At 34.2% G+C, this 13802-nt stretch overlaps 2 protein-coding genes and 2 long non-coding RNA genes across 6 annotated transcripts; all 4 read left to right on the forward strand.

Moving 5' to 3' along the window:
* The first annotated feature begins 148 nt into the window (after positions 1 to 148).
* On the forward strand, positions 149 to 12686 carry LOC114295726 (boron transporter 4-like). 3 transcript variants are annotated; one of them, XM_082914120.1, is made up of 5 exons: positions 6905 to 6975; positions 7221 to 7244; positions 7342 to 7512; positions 11347 to 11510; positions 12300 to 12686. In XM_082914120.1, the coding sequence occupies exons 1-4, from the start codon at positions 6931 to 6933 to the stop codon at positions 11431 to 11433; spliced, it is 327 nt and encodes a 108-aa protein (XP_082770246.1). In that variant the 5' UTR covers positions 6905 to 6930; the 3' UTR covers positions 11434 to 11510; positions 12300 to 12686. The 3 variants fall into 3 exon arrangements, 2 of the variants coding, with proteins under 2 accessions (XP_082770247.1, XP_082770246.1); XM_082914121.1 differs by lacking the exons at positions 6905 to 6975; positions 11347 to 11510 and adding an exon at positions 149 to 660; XR_014360810.1 differs by having other exon boundaries at positions 6144 to 7244; positions 7391 to 7512.
* LOC114295725 (uncharacterized) lies at positions 3320 to 4966 on the forward strand. Its single transcript, XR_003640987.2, has 3 exons — positions 3320 to 3455; positions 4043 to 4138; positions 4831 to 4966. It is a non-coding gene; the product is annotated as an uncharacterized LOC114295725 (long non-coding RNA).
* LOC114295732 (uncharacterized) lies at positions 8179 to 9997 on the forward strand. The gene is made up of 2 exons (XM_028240038.2): positions 8179 to 9770; positions 9878 to 9997. Exon 1 carries the CDS (start codon positions 8317 to 8319, stop codon positions 9682 to 9684), a length of 1368 nt encoding a protein of 455 aa, XP_028095839.2. The 5' UTR covers positions 8179 to 8316; the 3' UTR covers positions 9685 to 9770; positions 9878 to 9997.
* Positions 10168 to 11009, forward strand: LOC114295727 (uncharacterized). Its single transcript, XR_014360282.1, has 2 exons — positions 10168 to 10554; positions 10663 to 11009. It is a non-coding gene; the product is annotated as an uncharacterized LOC114295727 (long non-coding RNA).
* Positions 12687 to 13802: the final 1116 nt, after the last annotated feature.

The raw sequence follows: 13802 nt of genomic DNA on the forward strand, positions 1-13802 counted from the left end.
TGCATATAGCATGCCGTTAATATATTAACTATACACCATACACATATCCCAACTACTAAAAATATTAAATATTTAACGATGCACAAAAAATCAACCGTTAAAAATTATATACTTTCCACTACACATAATAAATCAATCGTTTAAAATATTACATTTTTCACAACACACAATTATTATCATGAAAGGTGCTACTAAGAAAAAAGGCGCTAAATAAAAATTAATTAGCGCCAAAACTGAAAAATACGAAACTTTCAGCCAAAAATATTAAAATTAAAAATTAAAAATTAAGAAATTTTCATCTCTTCCCATGGACTCTCTCGCTCCATCTTCATCCCTCATCACCACCGACATCCTTTACTCTACTACCCTAAACCTTTCTCTCACTCACGCTCACTGATTGACCTTTCTCTCCCTCTTCTCCAACCCTCTTCACCGACCTCATAGCTAGCGCACACTAATAGCTGCTTCGATTGCCCCTGGTGAGTGGAAAAAGAGGGAAGGGAGAGAGTGAAGATTGTAAGGCGGTGTGTTTAGGGTTACAAAGGAGGCCATGGTAGAAGAAGAACGATGATGGAAGTGGAGGAGAGACTCTCCCCTTGTTTTCACAAACAGTCTCCTCTCTCTCTCTCTCTCTCTCTCTCTCTCTCCATCCTTCCCCAGGTATTTATTCCCTCCAATTTTCTTCATATTTATTTGCTTTAGATTGCTTGAGATTTGTTGAAATTTCCTTTTTTTTCTAAAAAAAAAAAAATCACTTGATTGCTTCTGTTAATTGCTTCAGATTTCTTGATTTATAGCATAATTTATGCTGAAATTTTCTGTTCAAAATTGGTGAAACAATTTCTGTTTTTTTAAAAAAATTATTTTAAACAATCTGTTTCTGTAAACAAATTTTTTCTTTATATTTGTATCCTTTTGTTTTTGTTTTTTTAATGGATTTAAAACTAATATGGGTGAGAGTATTTTGGTATTTTTGATAGTTTCTTATTAATTTTGATGGGTTTATGATTAATTTTGTTTGGTTTAATTGACATAAATCCTTTTAAACTCTAGATTTATTTTTAGTGGGTTTATGATTTTTTGTGCTAGTTTTGAATGCTGAGTTCAATCTTTTATATTGGCCATTTTGGTATTCTGTTTTCTAGATGTCAACTCTTTACAATCTAAGATATTCAGGAGCAAACAATGAAATATTTAGCAGGACTTTGAGAGCTTTAAGTGGGTCACGGTCCCTTTTCCACCCCCGGTTCTACCTTTGTACATGTTACTGCTAGAGAAGGAGAGTTGGAGAGACAGAGAGGCCTCCATATATGTCAAAATTAGTGAAAGATAAGATGTGTTTGCCTCAAGGCATCAGTAGAGGGGCTATTTATAGATATTTTCACTTTTGGCTTTGGCTGATAAAATGGTGACACCTGTTTTATGTTTGTTAAAGTGCTGTAATCTTTTTCCCATCTGGCATCCCCTTGGTGCCTTCCAGTCACTAGCATTACCCTATTATTCCCCCTAGATGATTAGCTCCTTGAAGCCCCTAGATTGATCCCATAACATAACATGAAAACGGCTTCCTAGTGCTCACACCTACCTCTTTGATGGACCGTATTAATAAAATTGTCAATTTGTCTAAGGTTCCATTTCATCTTTTGGACGAATTTGCATCACTAGTCTAGGTGATCATCTGTTGGCTGTGCTAGAACCTGTTATAAGTAGTTGCCTTGTTAAGGTAATGTCTGTGGGTCTTAGTATTAAATTATTTCTTAAACGAATGCACTTTGTTTTGATCATATTAGATGATATGATACCTGGTTATGAGCAACCATTTATTTTGGAATTCTGGTGCTGTAATAAACTTTAGTTTAGTGTTTGTGTGTTTGGGCATCCCTGCTGGTTCTTCTACATGTTCGAATGCAAAAGATTTTGAGGGACCCTCTTTTGAATTGTCTAGGCATGGTGCACTACCTCTTAGTGCAGTCCGGATCTTTGGATCCCTTCTGGTGTATATTTTCTTTGGATGGGTGCTATATTTGTGTTCTGTAGTTATTGCACCTTCTCTGGTCTTAGTCTCAAAATTGGCAAAAAAATTCAAGGTTCTGCTAGAAGTCATCTATAGCTTACACAACAAACATGGATAAATATAGTCATTTGGCAATTCAGATACATATCACACAGAGAAAATTATGTTTGCTGTGTCATATACACTCATCTAAATTTTAAAGTAATTATTTTTTAAAATTTTAAAAGAATTAAGTAATTATTTTTAAAATTTTTAAAAGAATTACAATTGAGACAAAGCCCGATATGACTTCTAATTTTAACATTTTTTCTTACAACAATGATTCATTCCACTAAAAACATCACCACTAATAGCACTAATGCATTAAAAAAGTAAAAAAAAAAAAAAAAACACAACTCCAAGACCAAAACATCACATCATTAATGGCAGGACCCACTGCCACCTAATTAGTGGGAGCACTAATTAGTGCTCCCAAGCATTTTTCTTTTTCTTATTAGATAGGTAAAGACATTATCAACCATGTCAACTCCACCAGCCTTGGTTGCCCATAATAACAATTGATTTTTGTTCGGAAGTATATAGATGAAGACTTGGTTTTTGTTCAAAAATTGATAGAAATTGATATCCGAATGAAAAGCACCAAAATTTTATAGAAACCATTGGATTCTCAATTTCTTTTCTTTTTGAAATTGCGAAAGAATCTTCTATATTCATTCTCAGTAGCCCGACACCCTTAGGTATGACCCTTTTCTTCAATAGACGACTACATGGATTTGTAATTAGAAAAAAAAAAACTACCTTTTGTTTGGTCCTCTAATATATTAGTTTATATTGAATATTTTTGTCTAATATACGTTAATGCATTGCAAATTATGGTTAAAAAAATATAACTATAGTCGACATTATTTGTCTAAATTTTTGTACATAATATTTGTAACCCTCTCCGTCCTTGCTCATAGGGGTTGTCGTTTGAACTTTGAACTTAAGAGTTACAATGGCTACTGCTGCAACATTTGGTGCTACAAACACTACCACCGCTACTGCCGCCAACAAAGAGTACGATTATTATCGTTCCTTCAATCATGAGAAGAGCTTATGCTCATTGCTCACACCACCTAGACATCATCACAACTCTCCTCTTCATAGTCGTTTATTTCCTCATCATAAATTAACACCTATGACAACTTCTTCATTGGCCATCCCAAGTGAATAGTTTTAATTTTAGGTTTATTTTCCTTTTTAAATTTAATATGAAAACTATTTGTGTGTTAATCATGTCTATCTAATTTATTTATTTTTAGGCTTTTGGCCTAATGTTGGAGTGGGTGTGAGCAGTGAAGATGATCTTTCTCGGACCTGATCTTTGTCGTTCGCATGCACAACAGCTGTTCGACATTTGACGAGATCTCTTACTGCAACTGAGGGCCTTCGCTTTGCTGTGGTCAGTCTATTTATTTTTTATGTCCACCCCTCTCTTGTTATTTAGCATTTGTTTGAATGAGCACATGGGATTTATTCAATTTCATCAATGAATGCTTCACTTTGTGCTTATATGCATATATTTTATGCATAATGTACTATGAAATTCTATTTCTAGCTGTGCATTAGTTCTATGTTGGTCGCATTTCCACATTTTACCTGAACATTCAAATATATTCCAATTTCTGGCCATGTAACAATGTGTTCTACTTTGTCTCTTCATATTAATGCTCTCATTTCGTTGCAATTAGTGGTTATGCCTTAACAAAATTTTACAACCACTTCATTCACAACACCTCTCTCTCCCCTACGAATGACTCTTTTAAAAAATGACTCTTTTAAAATTATGTAGTTTTTATTTATTTACTTTTTGCTCCAAAAAAAAAAAAAAAAAAAGAAGAAAAAAACAAGAGGTAAATTGCAACTTGAGTTGATGATTAAGTAATCTAGGTAATGTTGGTTCAATTAAATATTTGCAGTAGTTCAATTTATATTCTATTTTGATGTGTATCCCTTTGATGTTTCTAATAATTTGTTTCCGTTGCAAAGGTTGTGGCACGGTTTAATGAGATTGTGACGAAGCTGCTTTTGGAGGGAGCTTTGGACACGTTCAAGAGATATTCAGTTAAAGAAGAAGACATTGATGTATGTAGTTATCTGGAACCCTTTCAAAAGTTGGCTACTTTTTTTTCCCTCTTATTGTGTTCCTTTGTTGGTAGATTTGTTCACCTAGATTTCCATCTCTACTGGAATAGGTAACAGATGCCTAACCTGCATATCTTGAATGTGTGAAAGGGTATAATATCACTGGATTTCTAATCCATGACTTGATTTTCTATATTATAAGTGAAAATGTTGTCTCATTTGGAGTGCCTGATTGATGGGGTGATTTTGATGCGTGACTAGCTCCATATTTGTCATACATGACTATTTTTCCTCGATGTGCTGAATTTCCTATCCTGGGGCTTGTCAGATCTGCCTGTGCATCTGATGGCAAAGAATCACCACCTTTTGGATAGGTTATAACCAAAAGTACTTTGATTAGTCAGGGATTCACCTTAATGAATTGCTAAATTGAATGTCATGCGGAAAAAGTGAACATTTGCTGTGGTAAAACAAACCTGGTCTGACATGATTTAGAATATTTCAGATCACTATCATGTTAAAACATGAGTTGGCTATTATTTATTGGGGTGGAATTGTTGGTGCTGATGTGGATAAATGTAGCACAAATCATGTAATGCTTTCATCATTCCAATTGTTTTACATGGTCTGTGGTCATTGTTTTGCTTGAACACTCATTAATAATAGGTTCAATTATTGTATGTATGTATCAGGTAGTGTGGGTTCCTGGTAGTTTTGAAATTGGTGTCGTTGCAGAAAAGCTTGGGAAGTCTCACAAATATCAAGCCATATTGTGCATTGGAGCTGTGGTCACAAGTTTTTCTTTTTAAGGTTGCCATGGGAGGGTTTTTTGGTACACGGCTTCATGTCAACACACGTGTCTGGAGTTTAAAAAGTCTCTCTTGAGTTCTCTCCCTAGAAACTCACCTGTCCTAGAAAAATAGTTTGGATTTTGGTTACTAGATTTATTTCTTTTGTAACAAATATAAGAAATTTAATAACGTCCAACTCTTAAATAATATTGATCTAGGCTTTGTTCAGATTGATTGAGCCTGTAGACGGCAGAATTATTATAGACAATACTGATATTTCAACAATTGGCCTTCATGACCCCCGTAGCCATCTAAGTATTATACCCCAAGATCCAAACTTATTTGAAGGGACCATTAGGGGCAACCTTGATCCCCTCCATGAGCACTCAGATCAAGAAATTTGGCAGGTCAAACTCAACTACTTACCTTTTTTGTCTTCATTTTTCTAAGTTTTGAAAAAGAAAATCTTAAACTGTAACAGTTCGGCCAAGTGAAGTCCATAAAATAAACTGTTAGAAGAAATATCCCAGATATTATGGATAGCCACAACTATTTTAAATTGTTCTGAAATCACAAGTGATCCCATTTTTTGTAATATGAATTCCGTAGTTCCTTCTATAAATTCTTGCCAAAAATTTGTTGTTAAAGTTTGGCTTTCCAGTGTTTATTCCCAAACTTTTTTGCGAGTTTAATGTATGGGCATGTTATGATTACCCGAAAGACTGACCTTCTTAATGATTCTATTTTGATTTGGAACAGGCACTTGAGAAGTCTCAGCTAGGGGATTTTGTTTGCCGGAAGGAGAAAAAGCTAGATACACCAGGTATTTGCACTAAATATTTGAGCATTAAATTTAAGCTCTATTATTAATATTACATCTAGAAGCTTTCCTTTTGGCATGTCTAAGACCAGTTGATAATTGTATTTGTCTGAAATTCATAGTTCTAGAGAATGGAGATAATTGGAGTGTGGGCAGCAGCAACTTGTTTCCCTGGGCCGGGCTTTACTAAAATAGGCAGGAATTTTGGTTCTTGATGAAGCCACTGCTTCAGTTGATTCAGCTACAGATAATCTAATCCAGAAGATCATCCGAACAGAGTTTAGGAACTACATTGTGTGCACTATTGCTCATCGTATCCCAACTGTTATTGACAGTGATCTAGTTCTGGTCCTCAGTGACGGTGCGTACACTAATACTTCCCATTTCTTCTTCCATTTAGTGGACATAAGTGTTGCTACAATCTGCAGAACTTTTTCCTAAGAATTTTAGTATAATCTGCTTTTGGTAATGTTATTAATTTTCACGAGTATCCAAAAATTTGTCATTTCTTTTTCTTTTAAACTTTTGACAAGATAAATTAAGTTAGTAAAAGGCTCTAGAAGAGAAAGTTGCCCTTGTAGATTTGTAGGAACAATATCAACACCCACAACTCTTTAGATATCTTTCTTTTTCACTAGTAACACCAACTAAGCACAATGCGTTTGCATTGAATCAAATTTTCCAAGATTCATGAATTTTTTTTGATGTTCTTGAAATGATGAAAACTCAAGTAGATTATGGTATACAAGAGTACTTATCTAATCTTGATCCTCAGGATATGCAGGTGAATATGTATCTTGATTAAGAGTTAACTTTTAGAATGTAAATAAGGGTTTGAGAGAGTTGTAGGTCTTCAAAGTCAAAGTCTTAGGTTTGATATTTTACACTGTAAAAATATTAGAGAGTTTTGCTTCTCATTTCTCAACTTGAGTGTGATGGTATGGCAAGTATTATCTAAAAATGATTTTCTCTCTTTAGCTCACGGTAATTGCTGGAAGCTGAATGAAGGCTGTCGCTTCTTGATCCTCTTGTGACTTGTCCCATCAAATTTATTAACATAATGTTTCTACAACTCCAAGGTTGTTTGTGCGGTCGATCTTTATTTTTATTGTCAGAGGAGTGTGATTGCTTTGTATTGTTGTTTTGAAATTATTGTGGGTTTGCGCAATCCATATGTTGACATGATTTTGGCTGATGGCATCACACTCCTTTGCAATGATCTTCAGGTAGCTTTACTTGTTTACAACTAATTGCCTTCAAAGTGATTGGTTGATCAGGTTACTGGAATTTTTAGTTTAAATGATTATATAAGGAACATCATCTTCAAGCATTATGCCCATAATTTTAGTCGTGTGTTATGGCTCATTATAAATTCATTTTTCAATGGTTTTGGAATTTTTATTTCTTTTTAGAAACTAGAATTATCTCTTAACTTGGTTAAATGACATTTGAATATTCGTTTTCTTGGCAGGTGGATCCCCAAGATATTGTTATGGTATGTGGATATATTTAGATACTCTGAACCTGCTACAAATCATAAAACACAAAAATGATTTATATAATTACATTGTTCTGAAAATTTTGTCATGTAGGATATGGCCAAAGTTCCTCTCGCTTACATCTTTGCTGCCTTTATTCCAGCTGTAATGATAGCAGGGCTTTACTTCTTTGACCACAGTGTTGCTTCACAGAAGGCGCAACAAAAGTTCAATCTCAAGAATCCTTCTGCTTACCATTATGACATCGTCTTGTTGGGATTCATGGTATATACAATTGGACTTCTCCTATTCCTAGCAGTTGTTCTTATCTGCTTTGCTTTACCTAGAGCTTATGTTCTCTTCTAATTTATGTGTTATCAGCTCTGTTGTTAGAATCGTACGATTCGCGATTTGAATCGTACGATTCGGTTCGATACACATAGAAATCGATTCGAACAGGTACATGGAATCGGAAATGGTGCAGAATCGCATCTGAATCGATCGATTCACGATACGAATCGAAGAATCGCTGAATCGCACGATTCGTTACTGTCGCGGGTCGACCCAGTTTCTCGGACCCGAATGGAAAAAAATCAATTTTTGGGCCAATTTTTTTACTTTTTCTGGGCACAAGATGGGTCGCCTGGTCTTCTAAGACCAAACGACAGTCCACCCAAGGTAACCCATGATCCCTTTTTACTTCCAACAGACAAAACCCTAGAAAAACTCACCTCTCTGTTCGACGCAAAGCTTCGCGGTCCCTATTCGCAGTGTTTGGTGGTCCCTTGCTGTTGGAATCTACTTCGTGGCCCTTTGTATAGTCTTCGTGGCCCTTGACGCAGAGCTTCGTGGTCCCTTGCTGCTGTTTGGTCGTCTCTTCTTGCTCTTGCAATTTTGTTTGAGGTAGTACACTACCAGACAAACTTCAAATAGGGAATATAAAATACTATATTACTTTAGACTCCTCCTTTTTCCATTACTGTATTGTCCATTATCCATTACTTTATTATTGTCTATTGTGTGGACTGTAGAAGCATTGAAGAATCTGCTGTGTGGGTGGAACATTAAAAAAATATTTTATTTTTTTTAATGGATAAAAAAAATATGAAAAGCAAAAAAAAAAGTGGAGAACAAGATCCAACATGGGACCATTGTACCCGTATCAAAGATGATAATAGAATGTATTTGAGATGTAATTATTGTGGAAAAGATTATTGGGGTGGAGTGGTTCGAATGAAAAATCATTTAGCCGGAACTCATGATAATGTTGGTGCTTGTAGTCAAGTTTCTGAAGATGTTATGAATATGTTTTTACAACTCTTAAGTGGAAAAAAACAAGACAACATTATAGATGTTGATTGTTTTGAAGAAAAAAATATTGAGGGAAAAAGTAAAGGGGGAACTATGGATTCGTATGTCACAAAGGGGAGGGCAAAGCAACAAACTTTGAATCAAATGATAAAGCAAAGGGAGCCCGTGATTAGAGATATTTGTAGAGTTATTTATGGGCATGCATTGGCTTTTAATTTAGTGAAAAGCCCTTTGTTTAAGAAGATGTTGAAGTCGGTTGGTGAGTATGGTGTGGGATTGAAACCACCAAGTTATCATGAAGTGAGAGTTTCTTTTTTGAAAAAAGAGGTTGATAATGTGAATGCAAGTTTAGAAGCGTATAGAAAAGAATGGAAGAAGACGGGTTGCACTATAATGTCCGATGGATGGACCGATGGAAAGTCTCGCTCTCTTACTAATTTCCTTGTTAATAGTCCAAGTGGAACGGTGTTTATTAAATCAATGGACACCTCCGGTGTAATTAAAAATTCTATGAAATTGTTTGAGATGCTTGATGACATTGTGAATGAAATTGGTGAAGAAAATGTGGTTCAAGTGGTAACCGATAGTGCATCGGCGTATGTGGGTGCCGGTAGATTATTGGAAGAGAAGAGGACTAAATTGTTTTGGTCCCCATGTGCGGCACATTGCCTTGACTTAATGTTGAGTGACATAGGTGAGTTGACGGTTTTCAAAGACACAATAATTAAAGCCAAGGAAATCGCTGTGTACATTTATAGGCATGCTTGGGTGCTTGATTTGTTCAGAAAATTTACAAAGAATAGAGAGTTGACAAGACCCGCGGTTACTAGATTTGCCACCGCCTTCCTTACTTTAAAAAGTTTCCAAGATAGAAAGCTCCAACTTAGAGCTATGTTTGCATCGGAAAAGTGGGCTAGAAGTAGTTATTCTACATCTGTTAATGCAAAAAAGGCACAAGGAACAATCTTGGGAGATGCTAGATTTTGGAAAGCAATCAAGTATTGCTTGAAGTGTGTGCTCCCTTTGGTGAAAATTTTGAGGCTTGTGGATGGTGATGCAAAGCCGGCAATGGGATTTATTTATGAAGCTATGGATAGAGCGAAGGAAGAAATTGCTTCAAACTTGAACCATGTGAGAGGTAGATAGAAGCGCATTTGGGAAATTATTGATACTAGATGGGATTTACAACTCCATAGGCCTTTGCATGCGGCGGCATATTACCTTAATCCAATGTAAGTTTTTTTCTATTTTGGTCAAATTATTTGTGTTGTGTTGTGTTGTGTGACTTATATACAAAATGTGTAATGGAATTTATTTATGAATTTATCTTTCTTTCTAGGTTTCATTATCAAGAAAACTTCAATGCGGATACGGAGGTGAAAATTGGTTTATTTAAAACCATTGAGAGGATGTATCCGGATATAGAGGATAGAGTGAAGGTTTATGAGCAATTAGAAAAGTTCAAGAAGGCCGAGGGTATGTTTGGTATGAGCATGGCCATCTTGACAAGGGAAAAGAAACAACCCGGTAAAATTTTTTATTATGAAATTATATATTCACATTTTCACAACAATTATGTTGGCAATGGCATGCATTATTCTCTAACATCTCTTTATCATTTAATTACAGCTCTATGGAGGGAAAGTTACGGAGAAGAGTGCAAAGAGCTTCAAAAGTTAGCTATTAGAGTGCTAAGTCTTACTTGTAGTGCCACCGGGTGTGAGAGAAATTGGAGCACTTTTGATCATGTGCACTCAAAGAAAAGAAACCGGTTGGAGCAACAACGGTTGAATGCTTTGGTTTTTGTGAAGTATAACATTCAACTTGAGTTGACGCAAATTAAGAGACAAGAAAGGGGTGAGACTTATGATCCTATTTATTTATCGGATATGGAATCCGATGATGAATGGATTACCGAGAAAGAAGATCCATGTCTACCCGAAGATCATTCATAGATGGACATCCAAGAGTGTTTCGAAGATGATGAAGGAACAACTAGCAAAAAGAGAAAAAGAGGTATAATTGTATATTTTAATTTTTAAATAAGTTAATTTCAAAGATTTAGTTTCTATATTTTCACATTTACTTGCTCATTCATAACCTTATTTAATTTTATTAATGTAGGACCAAGAAATTTAAATGCCATCGATAGAGGAAAAAGAAAAGTATTTGAAGATGATGATGATGAAGTTGAATTGATTGAAGGTGGGGAAGAGGAAGAGGAAGAGAAAGAAGAGTTTGATGAAGTGACTATGGTAGATGATGATGAAGATGATATTGACCTTGGAGATGATGAAGATTGAAATGAAGAAATGAAGACTTCTTGGAATTTTCAACTTTGTCTAATCTAACTTTTGTTTTGTATGGTCTCTTTTTGACACAAGTTACTTTACAAGTATATATTAGAGTTTTGAAAAGTTTAGAACTTGTTAAGTTGTGAACCTTATTCATGATGAATGTGAATTGCCATACATATATGTTGTGATGTGAATTTACATAAATTATATCATAAATACATAAATATAATATAGGATCATAGATCACAGTGGGGCTTGGACCCACATCTCTTGCCATAGAAGCGTCTTACTTATTTAGACCACGTGATCATCATGTAAAATAACATTTTTATTACTTTTAAATCTAAATATTTCATATTTATAATATTTAAGTGTATAAATATGTTTTTTTTATGTAATTTAGAAAACGTAAGTGAATCTTTACGATTCACGATTCGATTCGATTCGCGATTCAGTACATGGCCATTTCGATTCACGGTTCGAATCCCGATTTGACAACTATGGTTATCAGACTTTTCTTTGTGGACTGATTGGACTTCCTCCTTCAAATGGGGTCATCCCACAGTCTCCGATGCACAACAAGAGCCTAGTGGACTGATTGGACTTCCTCCTTCAAATGGGGTCATCCCACAGTCTCCGATGCACACCAAGAGCCTAGTTGTTCTCAAACGGAAGGTAGACGTAAAAAATTAAAAAAAAAATGGAGGAATTATTTACTTATACCCTAATCTGCCTTTAGATCCGGATGTTGAACTTGTTCTCTCGTGTTTTTGGGATGTTGAATTGTGCATTTTGTTCATATGGGCCCGTTCGTTTTGGGTTATGTAGATGGAAGGGGATTAGGATGGTGGAGGTGTTATTTAGTGTTGTGTTTGTTTGCAGAGTTGGAGAGGGGATTAGGATGGTGGAGGTGATATAGATGGAGGTTGGGGAGGGGATTGAGATGGAGGAGGTGGAGATGGTATCAGAAAAATAGTGAGGGGATTAGAAATTTTTTTATTTATTTTTTATTTTTTATATATTGGGAATTTTTTTATAAACATTAATCTTTAATTTTTTATATTTTTTTATTTGTTTTATTATTTTATATAAAAATAATTTAACAATTCCTACACTAACAACTATTATCAAAACAAACACAATTTTACTTAATCCCCTCACTATTAATCCCTTCTATTCTACTTCTGAAAATAAACGGGGCCTATATGTCTTAAGTTTTCCTTATCTGGCATATGCTTGTCGGCATTTAGGTTTATCCATATGCAAAACCTTTCGGATCAGCATCAATTACTCAATTGTTGTGGTAATTAATTCTTGAAGCGTTAGAAAGAATGCTGGAATCCTGAGAGTTTATTTTCCTTCCCTGTATTTCACTATTTCTTTGCCATAGTATTCCTGGAATTAGCACATAGATTCCTCCTAAAAAAAAATCTGATTTCTAGGTTATTTTCGAACTTATTCCAGCTATGGAGAAGCCTATGATAAGATTCAATATCAATCAAGTGAGCAATTACAGCTATGGAGAAGCTGAGGCATTGACTGATGATATTGAAGAAGAGAGTCAGATTTTTTGGGAGGTCTTCAGGATCAAAAAGATTATTGATAGTTGTCAAGATGAGGTTTATCTTCATAACTTCTACTGAATCTTTCTCTTTTATGTGAATTTAATTTTCATTTCTGTATTTTGTTGCTTCTTAAAGTTTTTTTTTGGTTAGAGCTTTGACTGATAAATGGGAGATTAAGCAGAAATTCCCTGTTACATTCTGATCCCGGAGTGTGCAACTCATCAATGAACAGAATAATGGCTCCTTTGCTTTGCTTAACTTTATCAACCAGTAAAATGCTGAATAGAATCAAGCGAAGTAATGGGGAAAAGAAGGAAAACATCACATCAATTTGAAACAACAAAATCCAGAGGAAAGAAAATTCTGATAGGTAGTGTTCAGATTTACAGCTCTTGAAAATGCTGTCACTTCCCATCTCTTGGTTTAAAAACTTATTTTCATTGCTTCTATCTGTTGTAGTGAGGAACATTTTGAACATGCGTTTGAAGGGGTATCTAATAGTTCTCAATGAAGATCTGGAAGGACAAATTAAGGGTCTATATGAAAAGTGAGTGTCATTTCATGCATATGTTTTATATTGCAAATATTTGATAATGAATTGCCATTGTAATTATAACATATACATTTTAATCATGATAGAATTTAAACATATTAAGTTGCATTTTCAATTGTTTGACTTGTATTATCGAAGTGATTGAGCAGCTGCTCTTTGAAATTCTAGATGTACTCTTCATTATGTTGGGACCTAATAGCATTAGCAATGATTAATTCCTAAAAATGAAGTGGTTATATATATTTTTCTTTCTGATTCTTTCCTTGAGCTATGTTTTACGATTCTTTAGATTTATTCCATTTTCATAATATATTTTTTGATTTTAGCGGTTTTTGAATTAATTTTTGTTTTTATTTTTCAGGTTAGAAATTTCCTGGAGAGATGCAAAATATGGTTAAAGAATTCAAGAATTTAGTTTTTTTAAGTTTTTTATATATTTTTTAATGTGTAATTACAGTTAAAAACTTTTTATTAATTCCTTTGTATATACTTTTGAACATTTAACTTTCATTTATGAAATATATGACGTTATTCTATTCAATATATGGTTGTGATTTAAAATATAGTATATATTGTGTATTATATTCTTCAAATGCGCGTACAAAAATAATATTGATTATTTTTCAAATATGTCGAATTTTTTTTTATCACAGGTTTTATTAGTTATTTATCACACTTAAAAGATGTGATCTAAATGTTATTAATCACACTTAAAAGATGTGATCTAAATGTTTTTAATCACACTTAAAAGATAAAAGATGTGATTTAAATGTTTTTAATCACACTTAAAAGATGTGGTCTAAATGTTTTTAATCACACTTAAAAGATGTGATCTAAATGTTTTTAATC

This window comes from Camellia sinensis, chromosome 2, assembly GCF_055761805.1.
Source record: "Camellia sinensis isolate YWXY chromosome 2, ASM5576180v1, whole genome shotgun sequence".
Taxonomy (NCBI): domain Eukaryota; kingdom Viridiplantae; phylum Streptophyta; class Magnoliopsida; order Ericales; family Theaceae; genus Camellia; species Camellia sinensis.